Source organism: Pristis pectinata, chromosome 13 (assembly GCF_009764475.1).
Source record: "Pristis pectinata isolate sPriPec2 chromosome 13, sPriPec2.1.pri, whole genome shotgun sequence".
In the NCBI taxonomy this organism is placed as follows: domain Eukaryota; kingdom Metazoa; phylum Chordata; class Chondrichthyes; order Rhinopristiformes; family Pristidae; genus Pristis; species Pristis pectinata.
The window spans coordinates 52,288,864-52,305,604 of record NC_067417.1 but is presented as its reverse complement, the minus strand read 5'-3'; the positions used below and the strand labels follow the sequence as shown (position 1 = coordinate 52,305,604).

Here is a 16,741-nt window from a genome sequence, read left to right as displayed (position 1 = left end):
GGAGGGTGAGTCGGGGAGAGGGCGAGGGGGAGGGCGCAGAGTGACTGGGGTGGGCGAGGGGAGGTGAGTGAATGGGGAGGGAGGGTATGCGAGGGTGAGGTGTAGTGAGAGGGAGGGGGTAGTATAGTGAGGAGTGGGGAGTGAGGGGTAGTTGGTGAGGGTGAGTGAGGGGATAGTGAGGGCGGGAGGGGGTAGTGAGGGTGAGGGGTAGTGAGGGAGGGGAGGGATAGTTAGGGAGGGGGAGTGAGGGAGGGGAGGAGTAGTTGGTGAGGGGCAGTGGGGGAGGGGTGTGGGGGTGAGGGAGGGAGGGGGAGTTGGTGAGGGTGAGTGAGGGAGGAGGGGGTAGGGAGGGTGAGAGGGAGGGGAGGGATAGTTGGTGAGGGGTAGTGAGGGAAGGGTAGTGGGTGAGGGGCAGTGAGGGAGGGGAGGGGCAGTGGGTGAGGGGCAGTGAGGGAGGGGAGGGGTAGTTGGCGAGGGGTAGTGAGGGAGGGGTGGGGTAGTGAGGGTGGGTGAGGGAGAGGGAGGGTAGGTGAGAGGGAAGGAGAGGGGTAGGGAGTGAGGGAAGGGGGGGTAGAGTGGGGGAGGGGGAGGGTTAGTTGGTGAGGGGTAGTGAGGGAGAGAGGGAGTGGTGGTTAGTGAGGGAGGGGTGGGTAGTGAGGGGTGAGGGGTCGTTAGTGAGGGAGAGGATAGAGGGAAGGAGGGGATAGTGAGGGAGGAGATGGGGAGAAGAGTGAGGATGAGGGTTGGGCGTTGGAGGGTTTGTTGAGGCGGTGTTTGGTATAGTGGAGTACAGAGTGGGTGGGGGGTTGGGGATGAGGGTGAGAGTGGCCTGAGTGAGTGAGTGAGGGGGTGTCTGAGAACGTGGTGTTTCGAGGGAGCCCAGTGCCAGCCTATCACACAATGTTGGCGGTGGGGGGAAGGGTTGATGTTCTCTGGGACCCCAAACTCCACGCCTCAGTAACCCAGTTGTGGTGCTGTAGTGCTGGAAGCAATGTGGTGACCAGCTTGTACCTCTTCTGCCCCGTCTGTTACTGCCAGTCTGTTTCTGGAGCTGGGTTGAGGGGTAGTTCCTGGCCAGGCACCAAGGAGTAGCCTGGGACCTTCTTGCCCACCAAGTCTCCCTGGGGAATATGGTCATGGCCTTCAGACTACCTGCAAAGTAGAGGCATCAAATGGCGTGCAGTGGGGTGGGTGAGGTTGAGGTCAGAATGATGTGTGAAAAATGACAGGAAAGAGCATCCTTTCTGCATCATACCTTGTGCAATATTTCGACTCTCACTAAGATCATATCCAGGAGAAATTATTGGTATCTCAACCATAATCTTCCAGTATTGATTTTGAAATTGTTAGTATTTAGTAAGTCTGCAGATGACATGAAAATTGATGGAGTTATGGCTAGTGAAGAAGGTTGTCTGGAAGATTTGTGCCACTAATTTGAGAAGGGGATGAGCTCTTGGAGGTGGTATTGAAAAGGAGAAAAAAATGATTTGGGGAGAGAAAGAATAACACATTTTTAGATAAGAACAGTACAAGGGAAATGACAAAAATGTCAAAGATAGGTTCACTATGCATGTATTTAAATACATGGTGCCTTAATATATGATACCCAGCTGTTGTATGAGGTGATCATTAGTTTAGGCTGCTGACAAAATTCAACAAGTTGATATCCACTGCACCAGCCTGCAGTCATTTCCAGAGGCCCAATGGAGAAAAGAATGATCTGATATTTAACTGGGTCCTTACACAGCCTAAAAGTTATGACTTCTGATCCTCCTAAACTATTTAATTGGAACAAATTGTCAACTAGAATAATATTCCCATTGTAAGCCTCAGTGTGATTACCCCGAGGTTTATGCTTTTCTTAAGTCCGGAATCAAATTTATTTTTGGCCATTGTGACAACTAATATGCTTTCCGCTGGGAATTAGTGTTCTGGACCTCTCCAGTGCCCTTCCCCAATCATCATGCACCAGAGATAGTGAAATTATACAGAACAGAAGATGATGAGGAGTTAGCACAGCAGCAGGCCCCTTGCCCACCCTGTCCATGCCCTCAATTCAGGCACTTGTAGTGCTTAAAGTAAACAAGACATCCGGTCTGGGGAGGAAGGATTCTAAATTTGAGAAGGAAACGAGGATAGAAAATGTGTTTTCTCTGTTTCCGCTGCATCTGCTCTCAAAATGAGGCCTTCTACTCCAGTGCTTCTGAAATGTCCTCCTCATTCTGGAAACATGGCTTCCCCACTGCTGTAGTTGATGGAGCCCTCATACACATTTCCTCACCTCTCTCTCCAGACGGAACAGCAAGAGAGTTCCCTTGGTCCTAGCCTTTCATACCACCAGCCTCCACATTCGGCACATCATCCTCTGCCAGCTCCAACAGGATCCCACCACCAGTCACATCTTCCCCTCTCCCCACCACCCCCCCCCCCTTTCTGTTTTCCACAGTGACCACTCTTTCCATTCATCCCTCCCCAGCCCCTGCCACTTTCCGCTGCAACTGTAGAGGTGTAACACCTGTTCCTTTACCTCCTCCCTCACCACCATCCTGAACCTAAACAGGCCTTCCAGGTGAGGCAGAGGTTCACCTGCACCTCCTCCAACCTCGTCTATTGTATTTGGTGCTCACGATGTGGCGAGACCAAGCGCAGATGAGGTAGCTGTTTTGTAGAGATCCGCGCTCTGTCAACAACGGCGATAGCTTCGGGTGCACGTTACTTCACCTCTCCTTCCCACTCCGACCTGTGTGTACTTGGCCTTTTCCATTGTACTTTCCATTTTCAGGTAACCCACACCCCAGTGTCCTCCTGCCACACCAGCCTCACCCAGCCACCTAGTTTTCTTCTCCCTTTGTTCACCTCTCCCACCTGGTTCCATCTGCTCGCCATCCTCTTCCCAACTGGTTCCACCTCTCTCCCACCAGCCTCTATCCCACCTCTCACCCCATTATGTACTGCTAAATACTGGCATCTTTCCTCTTCCCTCTCAGTCCTGATGCAGGGTATTGACCTGAATTGTCACCAGACACCACTTGCCTCCACAGATGCTGCTTGACCTGCTGAGTTCTTCTGGCGTTCTTTTGTTTTTGTTCCAGATTCCAGCATCTGCCATTCTCTGAGGATTGGGGTTGGTGCTAGAGGATTGTAGATGTTCAAAAGTGGGAGAGAGATAAACAGCGATTACTGACCCTTCAGCCTGATGTACAATGTGGCGAGATGTTTAAAAACAAAACAGGAATAAACTAAATGATGTTTGGGAAGTAATGAGTTAATAAAGCATGGATTTAAAGACAAATATTGTTTGGCGAACAGTCCGTGATGAAGTGATTTGGGGGGGGTTCAAGGTGGGTAGTGATGTGTTGATATCAGTGCAAACTCTTAAAGGCTTCTTAGAAAGTATGCAAAATAGACTTGTGAGCAACAAAGCATGTGGTGGTATGGACGTAGGGATGCCACAGGAAGATGGGGAAAGGGGGTTCCTCTGGGACCCGCATTACAGCCACTGCTCTTTTATTAATGTTTTAACAACCTGAACTTGGGAATAGGAGCCACAATCTACAACAGAGGAAAGAAGGCATTGTCTGGTAACGTAACAGAGATAGCAAAGTGATTTTAGTCAGAGGAATAAGACTATTGGAAGTGTAGAAACAGAGCTTGGGACATAACGTCGTGGGCTGTCATTTATATGGACAGCATATGGTGTGTTTGCACTAATAGTGAAATAGAAAATGAAAGCGAGTAAGTCCGTGCAAGTATGATCCCACCTTTATAAAACTGTGGTTCTGACTTGGCTGCAGTATTACGTTCCATTTGGGACATTGAGGGATTCAAGACTTTGAAGGAGGTGCAGAAGAGGTTACAACATTACTGAGGGGGTGAGAGTTCAGGTGAATGGAAAGACTGGAAGAAGCTGGAGCTGTTCTTACAGCAGAGGAAGTTCCTCCATCTCACCCTGACCACCTGTGCTCCACCTCCCCATGGTGAATAATCTTGTGGATTCCACTCCCTTCACAGTCCTGTGCCTGGCAGCATTCTGTAATGTTTATCTTCTGTTCTAAAGCAGGTTTACAATGGATCAGTTTGATATAAAGCCAGGCGACTATGTGGCAGTGATCTGGGACAATTTGACCACAGCTGAATCCAACTCCAAGCTGGTGCAGGACATTCGGGCAGTTACTGGCTCTTCAGGACATGTGGCAATGGAGAATATTGAGAGGTTGCAGATATGTAAGTGTTGAGAACAAGGTTACTTTGTTTGCTTTCTCCTCTCCTTGCCTTTGAGTATGTAAGTATGCTGGGGAGACTCTTTCTGGCCTGACCATAACCTGTATGGTATGGAAGGAGACCTTTGATCCACGCTGGCTCCCAGCAGAGCAATCCATCGGTCCATTTCCCCTCCCTCTCTATTCCCCTGTGGGCCTGCTACTTATTCCCTCTCACCTGTCCATCAACACCCCCTTAATTCTTTTGTTCCCTCTGCACCAGGAGATAATCTACAGCAGCTAATTAACCTGCCAGCATGTCATGGGGAATTTGTTAACTCAGATGGAGAATGTACAGACTCCATACACACAGCTCCTGAGGTCAGGAATGAGCCTGGGTCGCTGGAGCTGAGGGTCAGAGGTACAGACTGCTGTGACATCTTGCTGTCTATTTTCTTTGTTTTGGTCAAATCTTTCTGGAGCCATTGCAAAAGCTCTCTGAGAATTCTTCCGACATGGTGGGCACAGTCAGTGAGGAACCCACTAGGCTCAACCTACTGGGCTCCAGACCCAAGCCGCTCACTGCTCGACCAATGGGCTCCAGACCCAGCCGCTGTCCCAGACTTGTTCCCTGGGCAGTGGCAGCAGTCCTCCACCACTCTCCCACCAACGCTGCCTGGCCAGTGACGATTAGTTCCCCTTCACAGTGCGTCTGTCCTGCTCTACACACTGCTCCACTTCCCTCTCACTACTTGGCCAGTGTACCCAACCTCCACGTGGCAAAGTGTCATTTCGAGGGCTGGTGCACAAGATAAGAGCTGATGACATGAGAAGTGTGTGATCATGGAGTGAAGGCTGATTATCACATACAAAACATACTCAGCATAAACGTGTATTTTTCAGGCTTCTATGATGTAACTTGTGAAGTGCCCCAAGGCTCGGTTCGTAGCCCTCAGTTATTTATGAGTTATATTAATGAGGATGGGGCAGTGTGTGAGGTATTGAGGTTTAGTAGTGACGTGAAAATAAATAGGAGGGCATGTTGTGATGAGGACATTTGGACCTAGATAGGGTGAGTGAATGGGTGAAGAGTTGGCAAATGGAGTTTTTTGTGGGAAAGTACAAGGTTATGTAGTTCTGTAAGAGGAATCTAAAGTCAAACAATTATCTAGATAGAGAAGGAATCTAGGGGTTCTTGTACATTAATCACAAAAAGTCAGCAGGCAGGCGGAACAAGTGGTTAGGAAGGCACATGGTATATTGCAAGAAGTTTGGATTTAGTGATAGGAAAGTATTGTTACAAATGCATGTGGTACAGCAGAGGCCCCAGCTGGAGTACTGTGCACAATTTTGATTCCTTATTTAAGAAAAGAAGATACTGGTACTGGAGGCAGTCAGAAAGAGATCCACCAGACTAATTCTTGGGATGAGAGGTTTGTCCTGTGATGAGCTGCTAAAGATATTAGATCCCTAGTCTTTGGAGTTTGGAGAATGAGGGGTGATCCTATTGAAGCATACAAGATCCTAAGATGGCATAATAGGGTAAATGTCGAGACATTTCCACTGGTGGGAGAGGCTCAAGGGAAGAGACATTGTGACAAGATTAGAGTTGGGCATTTAGAACTGAGATGTGTAGGAACGTCCTCTCGCAGAGGGTGGTGAATGTTTGGAACTCTCTACCCTGGAGGTTTGTGGAGACTGAGTCATTGGGGGTATTTACAGTGGAAATGGGTACATTTTTGAAAGATCAGGGAATTGAGGATGATGGGGAACTGGAACAAAAGATGAGATGAGGCTGGGGGAAGATCAGCCATGATCATATTGAATGGTGAGTCTGATTGGCCGACTCCTGTTCCTTTCTTATGCTCTGGTGTACTCTCCCTTCACTCATTGGAATCGATTGCTCAGCACGTGGGCATTGTCCTCTGGGCAGTGACCATCCATCCCATACCTTGCAGCTCAACCAAGCCGTATTGCTGTCCTACATAATGCTCCGTCAATAACCATCTGCCCCCTACTCACTGCTTGGTTGCTGAGTGTCGGTTACTGTCATCAGTCTCTGGCTGCCTGCTCAACCAATAGAAATGAGGTCCTAATTTACTGTTAACCCCACTGCTTGGCTCTGGGTCCACAGCCTTGAACGTCACAGTACTCCATGTCCCATCCAGGTGTCTTTAAAATCGGAAGTTTTCTGCCTCGTCCACCCTCAACAGGCTGTAGCTGCAGATACCCACCGCTCTTTAATGAAAGACATTTTCCACCCAGATATAAAACCAGAAAATTCTTGAAATACTTAGTGGGTCAGGTAGAATCTGCTGAGAGGGAAATAGAATTAATGCTTCAGGTTGATGAGCTATCCTCAGAACCTCTATCCTCAGAATTCCTACCAATTACCTTCAGTTTAAGTCTCTACATCTGGACTTTTCTGCTCACCCTGTCTGGGCCCACCTTTACCAACCACAGCAGCATGCAGTACAGATACCACTACCATCTCCTCACTGCCCATCACTTTCTCACATTTAACCGTTGTTACTCTGCCTTTTGTTACTAAGCCAATTGTCGTCAATTCTCACTTTCTTTGTATCCCCGTGGCTCTTATTTTTCTGGTCAGTCTGCTGCATGGACCTTGTCAAATTACTTGCTAAGGTCCATTTAGGCTGCATCAAATGAACCATGCCCGTCATTCAAAACATTTAGTCCCATGGTCGATCCTGACTCCTTGCGATGTCAATGGGCTTCAGACCCCTGTTTACTGGTAAGCCACTGATGATTAGCCCTCCCTGCAACTCATTGCACAGCCAGTGATCATCAGTTCCTTCCTGGCCTACAGGTGTCAGCCCCGTTTGAAGGGTGACAGAGGCAGGTGTTAATGGGCACGTGGGAATTGGTTGGACGAACATAATTGGGGGGGTTGGGACTCATCTGAGAGTTGGTATAGACTCAGTGGGCCAAATGGCCGCCTCCTGTTATAAGGAAATCATGGAGTCATACAGCATGGAGACAGGCCCTTCAGCCCAACTGGTCCATACTGACCAAGATGCCCCAGCCAAGTTAGTCCCATTTGCCAGTGTTTGGCCTATAACCTTCTAAACCCTTCCAATCCATGTACCTGTCCAACTGTCTTTTAAAAGTTGTTATTGTACCTGCCTCAACCACTTCCTCTGGCAGCTCCTTCCACATAGATACCACCCTTTGTGTAAAAAATTTTGCCCCTCAGGTTCCTATTAAATCTTTCCCCACTAAACCTTAAACATGTGCTCTCTAGTTCTAGATTTCCCGACCTTGAAAAAGACTGTGTGCATTGACCTTATTTATGCCTCTCATGGTTTTATGCACCTCTATCAGATCACCTCTCAGCCTCCTACGCTCCAAGGAATAGAGTTCTAGCCTGTCCAACCTCTCCCTGTAACTCAGTCCCTCAAGTCTTGGCAACATCCTTTTAAGTCTTTTCTGGACTCTTTCCATTTTAATAACATCCTTCCCATAACAGGGTGACCAAAGCCAAGCACAATACTCCCAAGTATGGCCTCACCAGTGTCCTGCACAGCTGCTCCATGACCTTCCAACAGTGCCCTGACTGATGAAGGCCAACATGACAAAAGCCTTCATCATCGCCCTGTCTGCCTGTGACTCCACTTTCAGTGAATTATGTACGTAGTCCAAGGTCGCTCTTTTCTACAACACTCCCCAGGGCCCTGCTGTTCACTGTGAAAATCCTACTTGGATTTGACTTTCCAAAATGCAGCACCTCGCACTTATCCAAATTAAACTCCATTTGCCATTCCTCGGCCCACTTACTCAGCTGATCAAGATCCCCCTGTTATTTTTGATAACCTTCACTGTCCACTATACCACCTCTTTTAGTGTCATCTGCAAACTAACTAACCATAGAACAATACAGCACAATACAAGCCCTTCGGGCCACCATGTTGTGCTGACCTTTAGACTAACTAACCCGTTCCTCCCACTTATCCCCCTATTTTAAATTCCTCCAGATGCTTATCTAACAATCTTTTGAACTTGACCAACATATCAGCCTCCACCACCACCCCAGGCAGCGCATTCCATGCACCAACCACTCTCTGGGTGAAAAACCTCCCTCTGATATCTCCCTTGAACTTCCCACCTATTACCTTAAAGCCATGCCCTCTTGTATTGAGCATTGGTGCCCTGGGAAAGAGGCACTGGCTGTCCACTCTGTCTATTCTCTTAATATTTTGTATACCTCTATCATGTTTCCCCTCATCCTCCTTCTCTCCAATGAGTAAAGCCCTAGCTCCTTTAGTCTCTCCTCACAATGCATAATCCAGGCAGCATCCTGGTAAATCTCCTCTGCACCCTTTCCAATGCTTCCATATCCTTCCTGTAATGAGGTGACCAGAATTGGACACAGTACTCCAAGTGTGGTCTAACCAGAGTTTTGTAGAGCTGCATCATTACCTCATGGCTCTTAAACTCAATCCCATGACTTATGAAAGCCAACATCCCATAAGCTTTCATAACTACCCTATCCACCTGTGAGGCAACTTTCAGTGATCTGTAGATATGAACCCCTAGATCCCTCTGCTCCTCCACACTCCCCAGAATCCTGCCATTGACCTTGTACTCCACCTTGGAGTTATTTCTTCCAAAGTGTACCACCTCATACTTCTCCGGCTTGAACTCCATCTGCCACTTCTCAGCCCAGCTCTGCATCCTATCAATATCCCTCTGTAAGCTTCGACAGCCCTCCACACTATCCACAACACCACCAATCTTTGTGTCGTCTGCAAACTTGCTAACTCACCCTTCCACCCCCCCATCCAAGTCATTAATAAATATCACGAAAAGTAGAGGTCCCAGAACTGATCCTTGTGGGACACTACTAGTCACAGCCCTCCAATCTGAATGCACTCCCTCCACCACAACCCTCTGCTTTCTACAGGCAAGCCAATTCTGAATCCACACGGCCAAGCTTCCCTGGATCCCTTGCCCTCTAACCTTCTGAAGAAGCCTACCATGTGGAACCTTGTCAAAAGCCTTACTAAAATCCATGTAGACCACATCTACTGCACTACCCTCATCAATCTTCCTGGTCACCTGCTCAAAGAACCCTTTCAAGCTTGTGAGGCAAGATCTTCCCTTCACAAAGCCATGCTGGCTGTCCCTAATCAGTCCATGATTCTCTAAATGCTCATAGATCCTATCTCTTAGAATCCTTTCTAACAGCTTGCCCACCACAGACGTAAGGCTCACTGGTCTGTAATTCCATAGACTATCCCTACTACCTTTTTTGAATAAGGGAACAACATCTGCCACCCTCCAATCCTCCGGTACCATTCCCATGGACAATGAGGACTGAAAGATCCTAGCCAACAGTTCAGCAATCTCCTCCCTCGCCTCGCGAAGCAGCCTGGGGAATATTCCATCAGGCCCCAGGGACTTATCTGTCCTAATATTTTCTAACAGCTCCAACACATTCCTCTCTCTTGATATCTACATGCTCTAGAACATTGCCCTTACCAACACTGTCCTCAGCATCATCGTTGGTGAATACTGAAGAGAAGTATTCATTGAGAACCTCACCCACTTCCACAGCTTCCAGGCACATCCTCCCACCTTTGTCTTTAATCGGACTTACCTTTATTCTAGCCATCCTTCTGCTCTTCACGTACGAGAAAATAGCCTTGGGATTCTCCTTAACCCTACTCACCAAAGCCTTTTCATGTCCCCTTCTTGCTCTCCTCAGCCCCTTCCTTGCTTGCTACTCTATATTCCTCACTAGCCCAATTTGATCCTTGCTGCTTACACCTTATGTATGCTTCCTTCTTCCTCCTAACTAGTTGTTCCACCTCTCTTGTCACCCACGGTTCCTTCACCCTGCCATTCTTTCTCTGCCTCAGTAGGACAAATTTATCCCTAACATCCTGCAGGAGATCCCTGAACATCGACCACATCTCCATAGTACATTTCCCTTCAAAAATGTCATCCCAATTTACACTCTCAAGTTCTAGCCTTATAACCTCACGATTTGCCTTTCCCCAATTAAATATCTTCCCGTTGTCTTTCCTCCTGTCCCTGTCCATGACAATTTTAAATGTTATGGAGCAATGGTCACTGTCCCCCAGATGCTCACCCACCAAGAGATCTGTCACCTGACCCGGTTCATTACCTAATACTAGATCTAATATGGCATTTTCTCTAGTCGGTCTGTCAACATACTGTGACAGGAATTCGTCCTGGACACACTTTACAAACTCCGCCCCGTCTAAACCTTTGGCACTAAGCAGGTGCCAATCAATATTTGGGAAGTTGAAGTCTCCCGTGATAACAACCCTGTTATTCTTTCATCTTTCCAAAATCTGCCTCCTAATCTGCTCCTCAGTATCCCTGCTGCTACCGAGGGGCCTATAGAATACTCCCAGTGGAACAACTGCTCCTTTCTTGTTCCTAACTTCCACCCATACTGACTCTAGAGAGGATCGTTCTACATTAGCCACCCTTTCTGCAGCTGTAATAGTGTCCCTGACCAGTATCGCCCCCCCCTCCTCTTCTGCCCCCCCCCCCCATCCCTTTTAAAACACTGAAAACCAGGAATATTCAATATCCATTCCTGCCCTGGTGACAGCCAAGTCTCTGCAAGAGCCACAATATCATAGTCCCATGTACTTATCCAAGTTCTCAGTTCATCACATTTATTGCTGATACTTCTTGCATTTAAGTAAATGCACTTTAGCCCATCCGCATTTCTACTTTTATACCCTGTACTCTGCTTCTCCTTCCTCAAAGCCTCTTTGCATGTTAGATCTGACTTTTTCCCATCCACTTCTTCCTCTGACCCACCCCTCTGTTTCCCATCCCCCTCGCAAACTAGTTTAAACTCTCTCAAACCACCCAGCAAACCTGCCTGCAAGGATATTGGCCACATGCCTCGTACATTCTTATCCAAGTCGTTGATATGGGTGACAGACAACAATGGGCCCAGCACCGATCCCTGGGGAACACACTAGTCATGGGCCTCCAGTCCAAGAAACCATCACCCTCTGCTTCCTACCATCAAGCCAATTGTGTATCCAATTAGCCAGTACTGTGCAGCCCATGCCCACCTGGTCTTTGTTCAGCTTGGTTCATGCCCAGACTACACTGCCATCAGGCCCCACTTACTGCCCAACTAATAGGAGTCAGGCCTTTGTGTGTAATGTCCTCGAATGCTGGGGCTGGCTGTTACACATGCTGGCTATGCCTCAGTGATGACGTGTTCACCTTTGAATCTGAAGGTCATGGCTTCAAGCCCCACTTGAGTGACCTGATCAATAAAATTGTGGCCCTGATAAACTTATAATTTTCCCCTTCTTCTTGACAAACAGTTAACAGGTTGTTGCATTGGGCTCACTCAGCACTGGGTCTGTAACTGGCTGGTCAGGTAACAGCACAAACACCAGTGGGTTGCTGGCATTTTCCTGTACTGTGCATTACCTTCCTGTGGGACACCTTGTACCCTTTAACACTTAATGCTCAGTGCAGGTTCCCTACATTGTCTGGTCAGCTCACATTAAATTTTATTATTTTATTAAATTTTTTTAATTAAATTTTATTTACAGCATATTAACAGGCCCTTCTGGCCCAATGAGTCCGCGCCGCCCATTTTAAACCCAAATTAACCTACCAGTACGTCCTTAGAATGTGGGAGGAAACCGGAGCACCCGGAGGAAACCCACGCAGACACGGGGAGAACGTACAAACTCCTTACAGCGACGGGATTTGAACCCTGATCGCTGGCGCTGTAATAGCGTCGCGCTAACCACTACGCTACCGTGCTGGTTGGTCCACTGTCGATATGTTCGCGAAACGACAATGGAGGTTTTTTAGTTGCGAGATTTATCCTCTACATGAGTACTCTCCTCATGATTCCTGCTTTGATTAAGATCCCCTCCTCCCTAGCATTGACTATGTGGTCTGTAACTAAGGTGGCACATTGCATACCCCACAAACTTCTGTCTGAATTAAAGAGAGTCTTGGTTTATTTTTATCTAGTGAGTAAGCAGCTTTTGTTGCTGGGTCACCATGCTGGGCTTGTGTTGATCGTACAGTGGCTGCTGAATCAGTCTCCTCTCTCTCTCACTCTCTCTTTCCAGCTGCTCACAAGAAGTCCAGCTTTGACATTGTGCTCTCTGGTGTCGTGCCAGACTCTGCCACCCTGCACACTTTTGACATCTTTGCTGAAATAGCTCGAATCCTGAAGCCTGGAGGAAGATTTTACTTAAAGGAGCCTGTGTGTACATCAGGTGGCATTTTACTTTGAGCCTTTGTTATCCACTGTAGATAAGTTCAGGTATCATGTTCTATAAAATAGAGAAGTGATAAAATGCAGACGATGATAAAAATGTGAACTATACTATGCTGAAAAGTAGAAGTACAAAATGTGGAAATGCTCAGGTTAGAGAGCATCTGTGGACAGAGAAATACAGTTGACATTGTCAATGACCTTCCATTGGAACCAGAAAATATTTGAGTGACTTAAGTGAGTACCAAGGAGGGGAGGAGAGCTCTGTCATCGGCTGGAAGTTCAGAGACATTAAATAACAGGGAATGGTGGTGCAAGGCAAAAGGAGGTGGCAGCGGGACAAATTGCAGAACTAACGATGGTGCAGCGGAGGTGGAAGTGACAGCAGGGTCATTGCCAGCAACTACTAAAATTGCTTAACTCCATGCATTGAGGCCTCAAATTCTTAAAGTTAAGGAGAAGAGTCTGAAAAACAATCCCCTTACCTATGTCTGAGCTCCCCAATGGAAAGGAGGTGACATCACGAGCTCCTGTGTTCGGAGCTCTGGGAGGTGGAACGGGCAAGTGCTGTGCTCTTGAACGAGCAGCTGCCACAGAATGGACAGTTATTGGGGTGGTTGGGAGAATGAGCCAACTTGTCAAAGAGCAGGCAGTACCTGTGACGTGCAGGTACGTTTGGTAGTGGTGACGTACTGGAGATGGAAAAGTAAGGTTTTGGTCTGTTGAATTTGAAGCAAGGAAATTGGAGTGTGAGGACTGGGCACAGTTGTGGTTCTGTTGGAGATCCCGGATGCAGGGAAGGGCGAAGCCAGAATTTGGGGAAATGGGAGAGACACGGTTGAGGGACTTGTCAACAGCGGAAGGGAATTCTTGGATGAGAAGGAGAGACAGATTGGAGGCACTGGTTTTACGTTAAAGTGTGACATTTCACAATGAACATTTGTGCTCCAGCCCCTAAACTAAACTGGCAAACCAGTGGAAAAAGAGCTCCTAATGCCACTCATGTGGCTTTCCCTAGTATTGGTGCCAGTCCACCAGGAGTGAGTCCTGCTATATTCTGAATGTATATAGTCTTCATACCACTTGGTCGGTGAGATCAGAGGCAGATTAAGCCTTTGCTTTGCTGTACGCCTCATCACACTAGAAGAGCAGCTCCGCGCTGTCATTACTTTCCATAGTAAGTAATATCAGGAAACTGAAGGGTGAAAATGGGTTTAAAGAGGAGAAACTGTTTAAGAAACCAGTTATTGAGTTAATTAAGTAGGGGGATGGGGGATAAGTGGATTTTCAAAACAATTTTTATCAGGTGTCAAATACAATAGGGGCTTGCAGTTGGAGGTATTACATGCCTGTGGTTGAGAGGATTGGGTTGTGGACTGAAAACGTATCGATACACAGGTCATCGTCAGGTTATTAGCAGGGTCTGGAAGGATCTTTCCCTCAGCCTCAGTGATTCACTAATGTCTCCCACTTGTGGAATGAGTGGAATGCATAGAACAGTACAGCACAGGAACAGGCCTTTCGGCCTACGATGTTAAACTAGTAATTAGATGCCTAACTGAGCTAATCCCTTCTGCCTACTCAATGTCCATATCTGTCCATTCTCTGCATATTCATCTGCCCATCTATGAGCCTCTTAAACACCTCTATCTTATTTGCCTCCACCACTACCCCTGGTAGCACATTCCAGGCACCCACCACTCTCTGTGTGGGGAAAAAAACTTGCCCCACACGTTCTCCTTTGAACTTAACCCCCCCCCCCCCCCTCGCCTTGTCCTCTAGTCATAGAGTCACAGAGCAATACAGCTCAGATACAGGCCCTTCGGCCCAACCAGTCCATGTCGACCACGGTGCCCACCCAGTTAGTCCCAATTTCCTGCATTGGGCCCATATCCCTCCAAGCCCCACCCCTCCACCTACCTATCCAAGTGCTTCTTAAATGATACTGTTGTACCTGCCTCACCTTCTTCCTCTGGCAGCTCGTTCCATACACTCACCACCCTCTGTGCGGAAAAGTTGCCCCTCAGGTCCCTTTTACATCTTTCCTCCTCACCCTAAACCTATGCCCCCTAGTCTTGGATTCCCCTACCCTGGGGCAAAGACTGTTACTGTCCACCTTATCCATGCCTCTCATAATTTTAAACACATCTATGAGGTTGCCCCTCATTCTCCTACGTTCCAAGGAACAAAGACCCAGCCTGGCCGACCTCTCCCTGTAACTCAGGCCCTCCAGTCCTGGCAACATTTCTCATTTCTCATTTCTTTTTCTTTTTTCCCTTTTCTTTGGAGCAGACTCAATGGGCCGAATGGCCAACTTCTGCTCCCTTGTCTTGTGATCTTGTGAACATCCTCATAAATCTTTTGCACTCTTTCCAGTTTAACCATGTCTTTCCTGTAACAGAGTGACCAAAACTGTACACAGTGCTCCAAGTGCAGCCTCACCAACGACTTGTACAACTGCAACATAATGCCTTAATTCCTAAACTCAATGCCCTGACTGATGAAAGCCAGCATGCTAAATGCCTTTTTCACCACCCAGTCTTCCTGTGACCTCTAATATTAGATATTTTGACCTGGGGAAAAGATAATAGCTGTCTACTCTATCTATGCCTCTCATGATTTCATAAACTGCTATCAGGTCTGCCCTCAGCTTCTGCCACTCCAGAGAAAACAACCCAAATTTGTCCAACCTTATAGCACATGCCCTCTAATCCAGGCAGCATCCCAGTAAACCTCTTCTACACCCTCTCCAAAGCCTTCACATCCTTCCAATGAGGGGGTGACCAGAATTGAATGCAACACTCCAGATGTGGCCTAATTAGGGTTTTATAAATCTGCAACATAATTTCATGACTCCTGAACTCAGTGCCTCAACTAATAAGGAAAAGAATGCCATATGCTGCCTTTACCACCCTATCAACCTGTGGTTATTGGGGGCTCTGTAGTATAATCCCATCAGAGTGATTGCACTTCTCTTATTTTTGAGTTCTACCCATACATACTCAGCGGATAGGCCCTCAGTTATGTCCCCTGTGATATTGTCCCTGATTAATAGTACAACTCCTCCCGCTCTTCTACCTCCCTCTCTACTAAAGCATCAAAGTCCTGGATCATTAAGCATCCATTCCTGCCCCTCGCTCAACCAAGTCTCTGTAATGGCCACAACATCATAGGTCCATGTGCTAAGTTCATCACCCTTACCCTTAATACTCCCAGCACTAAAATAAACACTTCAACCTATCCGTCCCATCGTGTCTACTACTTTGCTCCTGCCTGTCCTTCCTTACAGACTAACTGGTTGTGACATCTTCCTTCCTCTCCATCCCTCCACTTTCTGACCCGGTGCTCTGGTTCCCATCCCCCTGCCAAACTAGTTTAAATTCTTGAGTAGCACGAGCAAACCTCCTGTGAGGATATTGTTTCCCCTCCAGTTAAGGTGCAACCCGTTCCTTTTGTACAGGTCACCCTGCCCCAGAAGAGGTTCCAATGATCCAAGAACCTGAAACCCTGCTCCCTGCACCAGTTCCTCAGCTACACATTTTCTATCTTTCTATTCCTGCCCTGACCAGCACATGGCACTGGGAGTAATCCAGAGATTACTACCTCTGTGGTCCTGCTTTTCAGCCTCTTTCCTAACTCCCTATACTCATCGTGCAGGACCTCTTCCCTCTTTCTACCTATGTCTTTGGTGCCAATGTGCACCACGACCTCTGGCTGCTCACCCTCCCCCTTGAGAATGTTCTGCGACCACTCTGAGACATCCTTGACTCTTGCACCCGGGAGACAACACACCACCCTGGCGTCTCTTGCAGCCATGGAATCTCCTGTCTGTCCTCCTAACGCCAAGCTTCCTGGTGATGGAAAGCTGGAGTGGGAAAGTAACCTGTGCAGAGGATCCAAGGAATCTGCAAAGTAACACTCGCACAGTTCAGTGAGTAGGCAACAAGTTGTGGATAGATTATAATGTAGAAAGATGTAAGGTCATTCATTTTCAGTGGAAAGTTGAGATTTTTCTTAAAGGATCCAGATGTCCTTTTGCGTGAAACCCTGGAGAGTAACATGCAAGTGCAGCAAATGATCAGGAAGGTGACTGCTATGTTCACCTTTATTGCAGGGGAGTTGGAGTTTTGCTGCAATGTTGAGGATGCTGATATCACACCTCGGTTACTGTTGCAGTTGACAGCCTCCCTGTCTGGGCAAGCACTTGTCTTGGATCCACCCTCTAGGAAACTCTGAAAGTTAATTCAATGATTCCTTGTGGTTTAGGTTGTCCATGTAG

At 47.5% G+C, this 16,741-nt stretch overlaps 1 protein-coding gene across 3 annotated transcripts in view; it reads left to right on the top strand.

Moving 5' to 3' along the window:
* The window catches only part of ciapin1 (cytokine induced apoptosis inhibitor 1), a 28,353-nt gene that overhangs the window by 1,530 nt on the left and 10,082 nt on the right, over positions 1-16,741 (top strand). The window contains exons 1-3 of one of the 3 annotated variants that reach the window (XM_052028264.1): positions 3,812-3,977; positions 4,058-4,224; positions 12,314-12,463. In XM_052028264.1, the coding sequence (XP_051884224.1) occupies positions 3,889-3,977; positions 4,058-4,224; positions 12,314-12,463 (406 nt within the window). In that variant the 5' untranslated portion in view covers positions 3,812-3,888. Of the gene's footprint in view, positions 1-3,811; positions 3,978-4,057; positions 4,225-12,313; positions 12,464-16,741 lie in introns of those variants that run through there. The other 2 variants (XM_052028266.1, XM_052028267.1) reach the window with 2 other exon arrangements.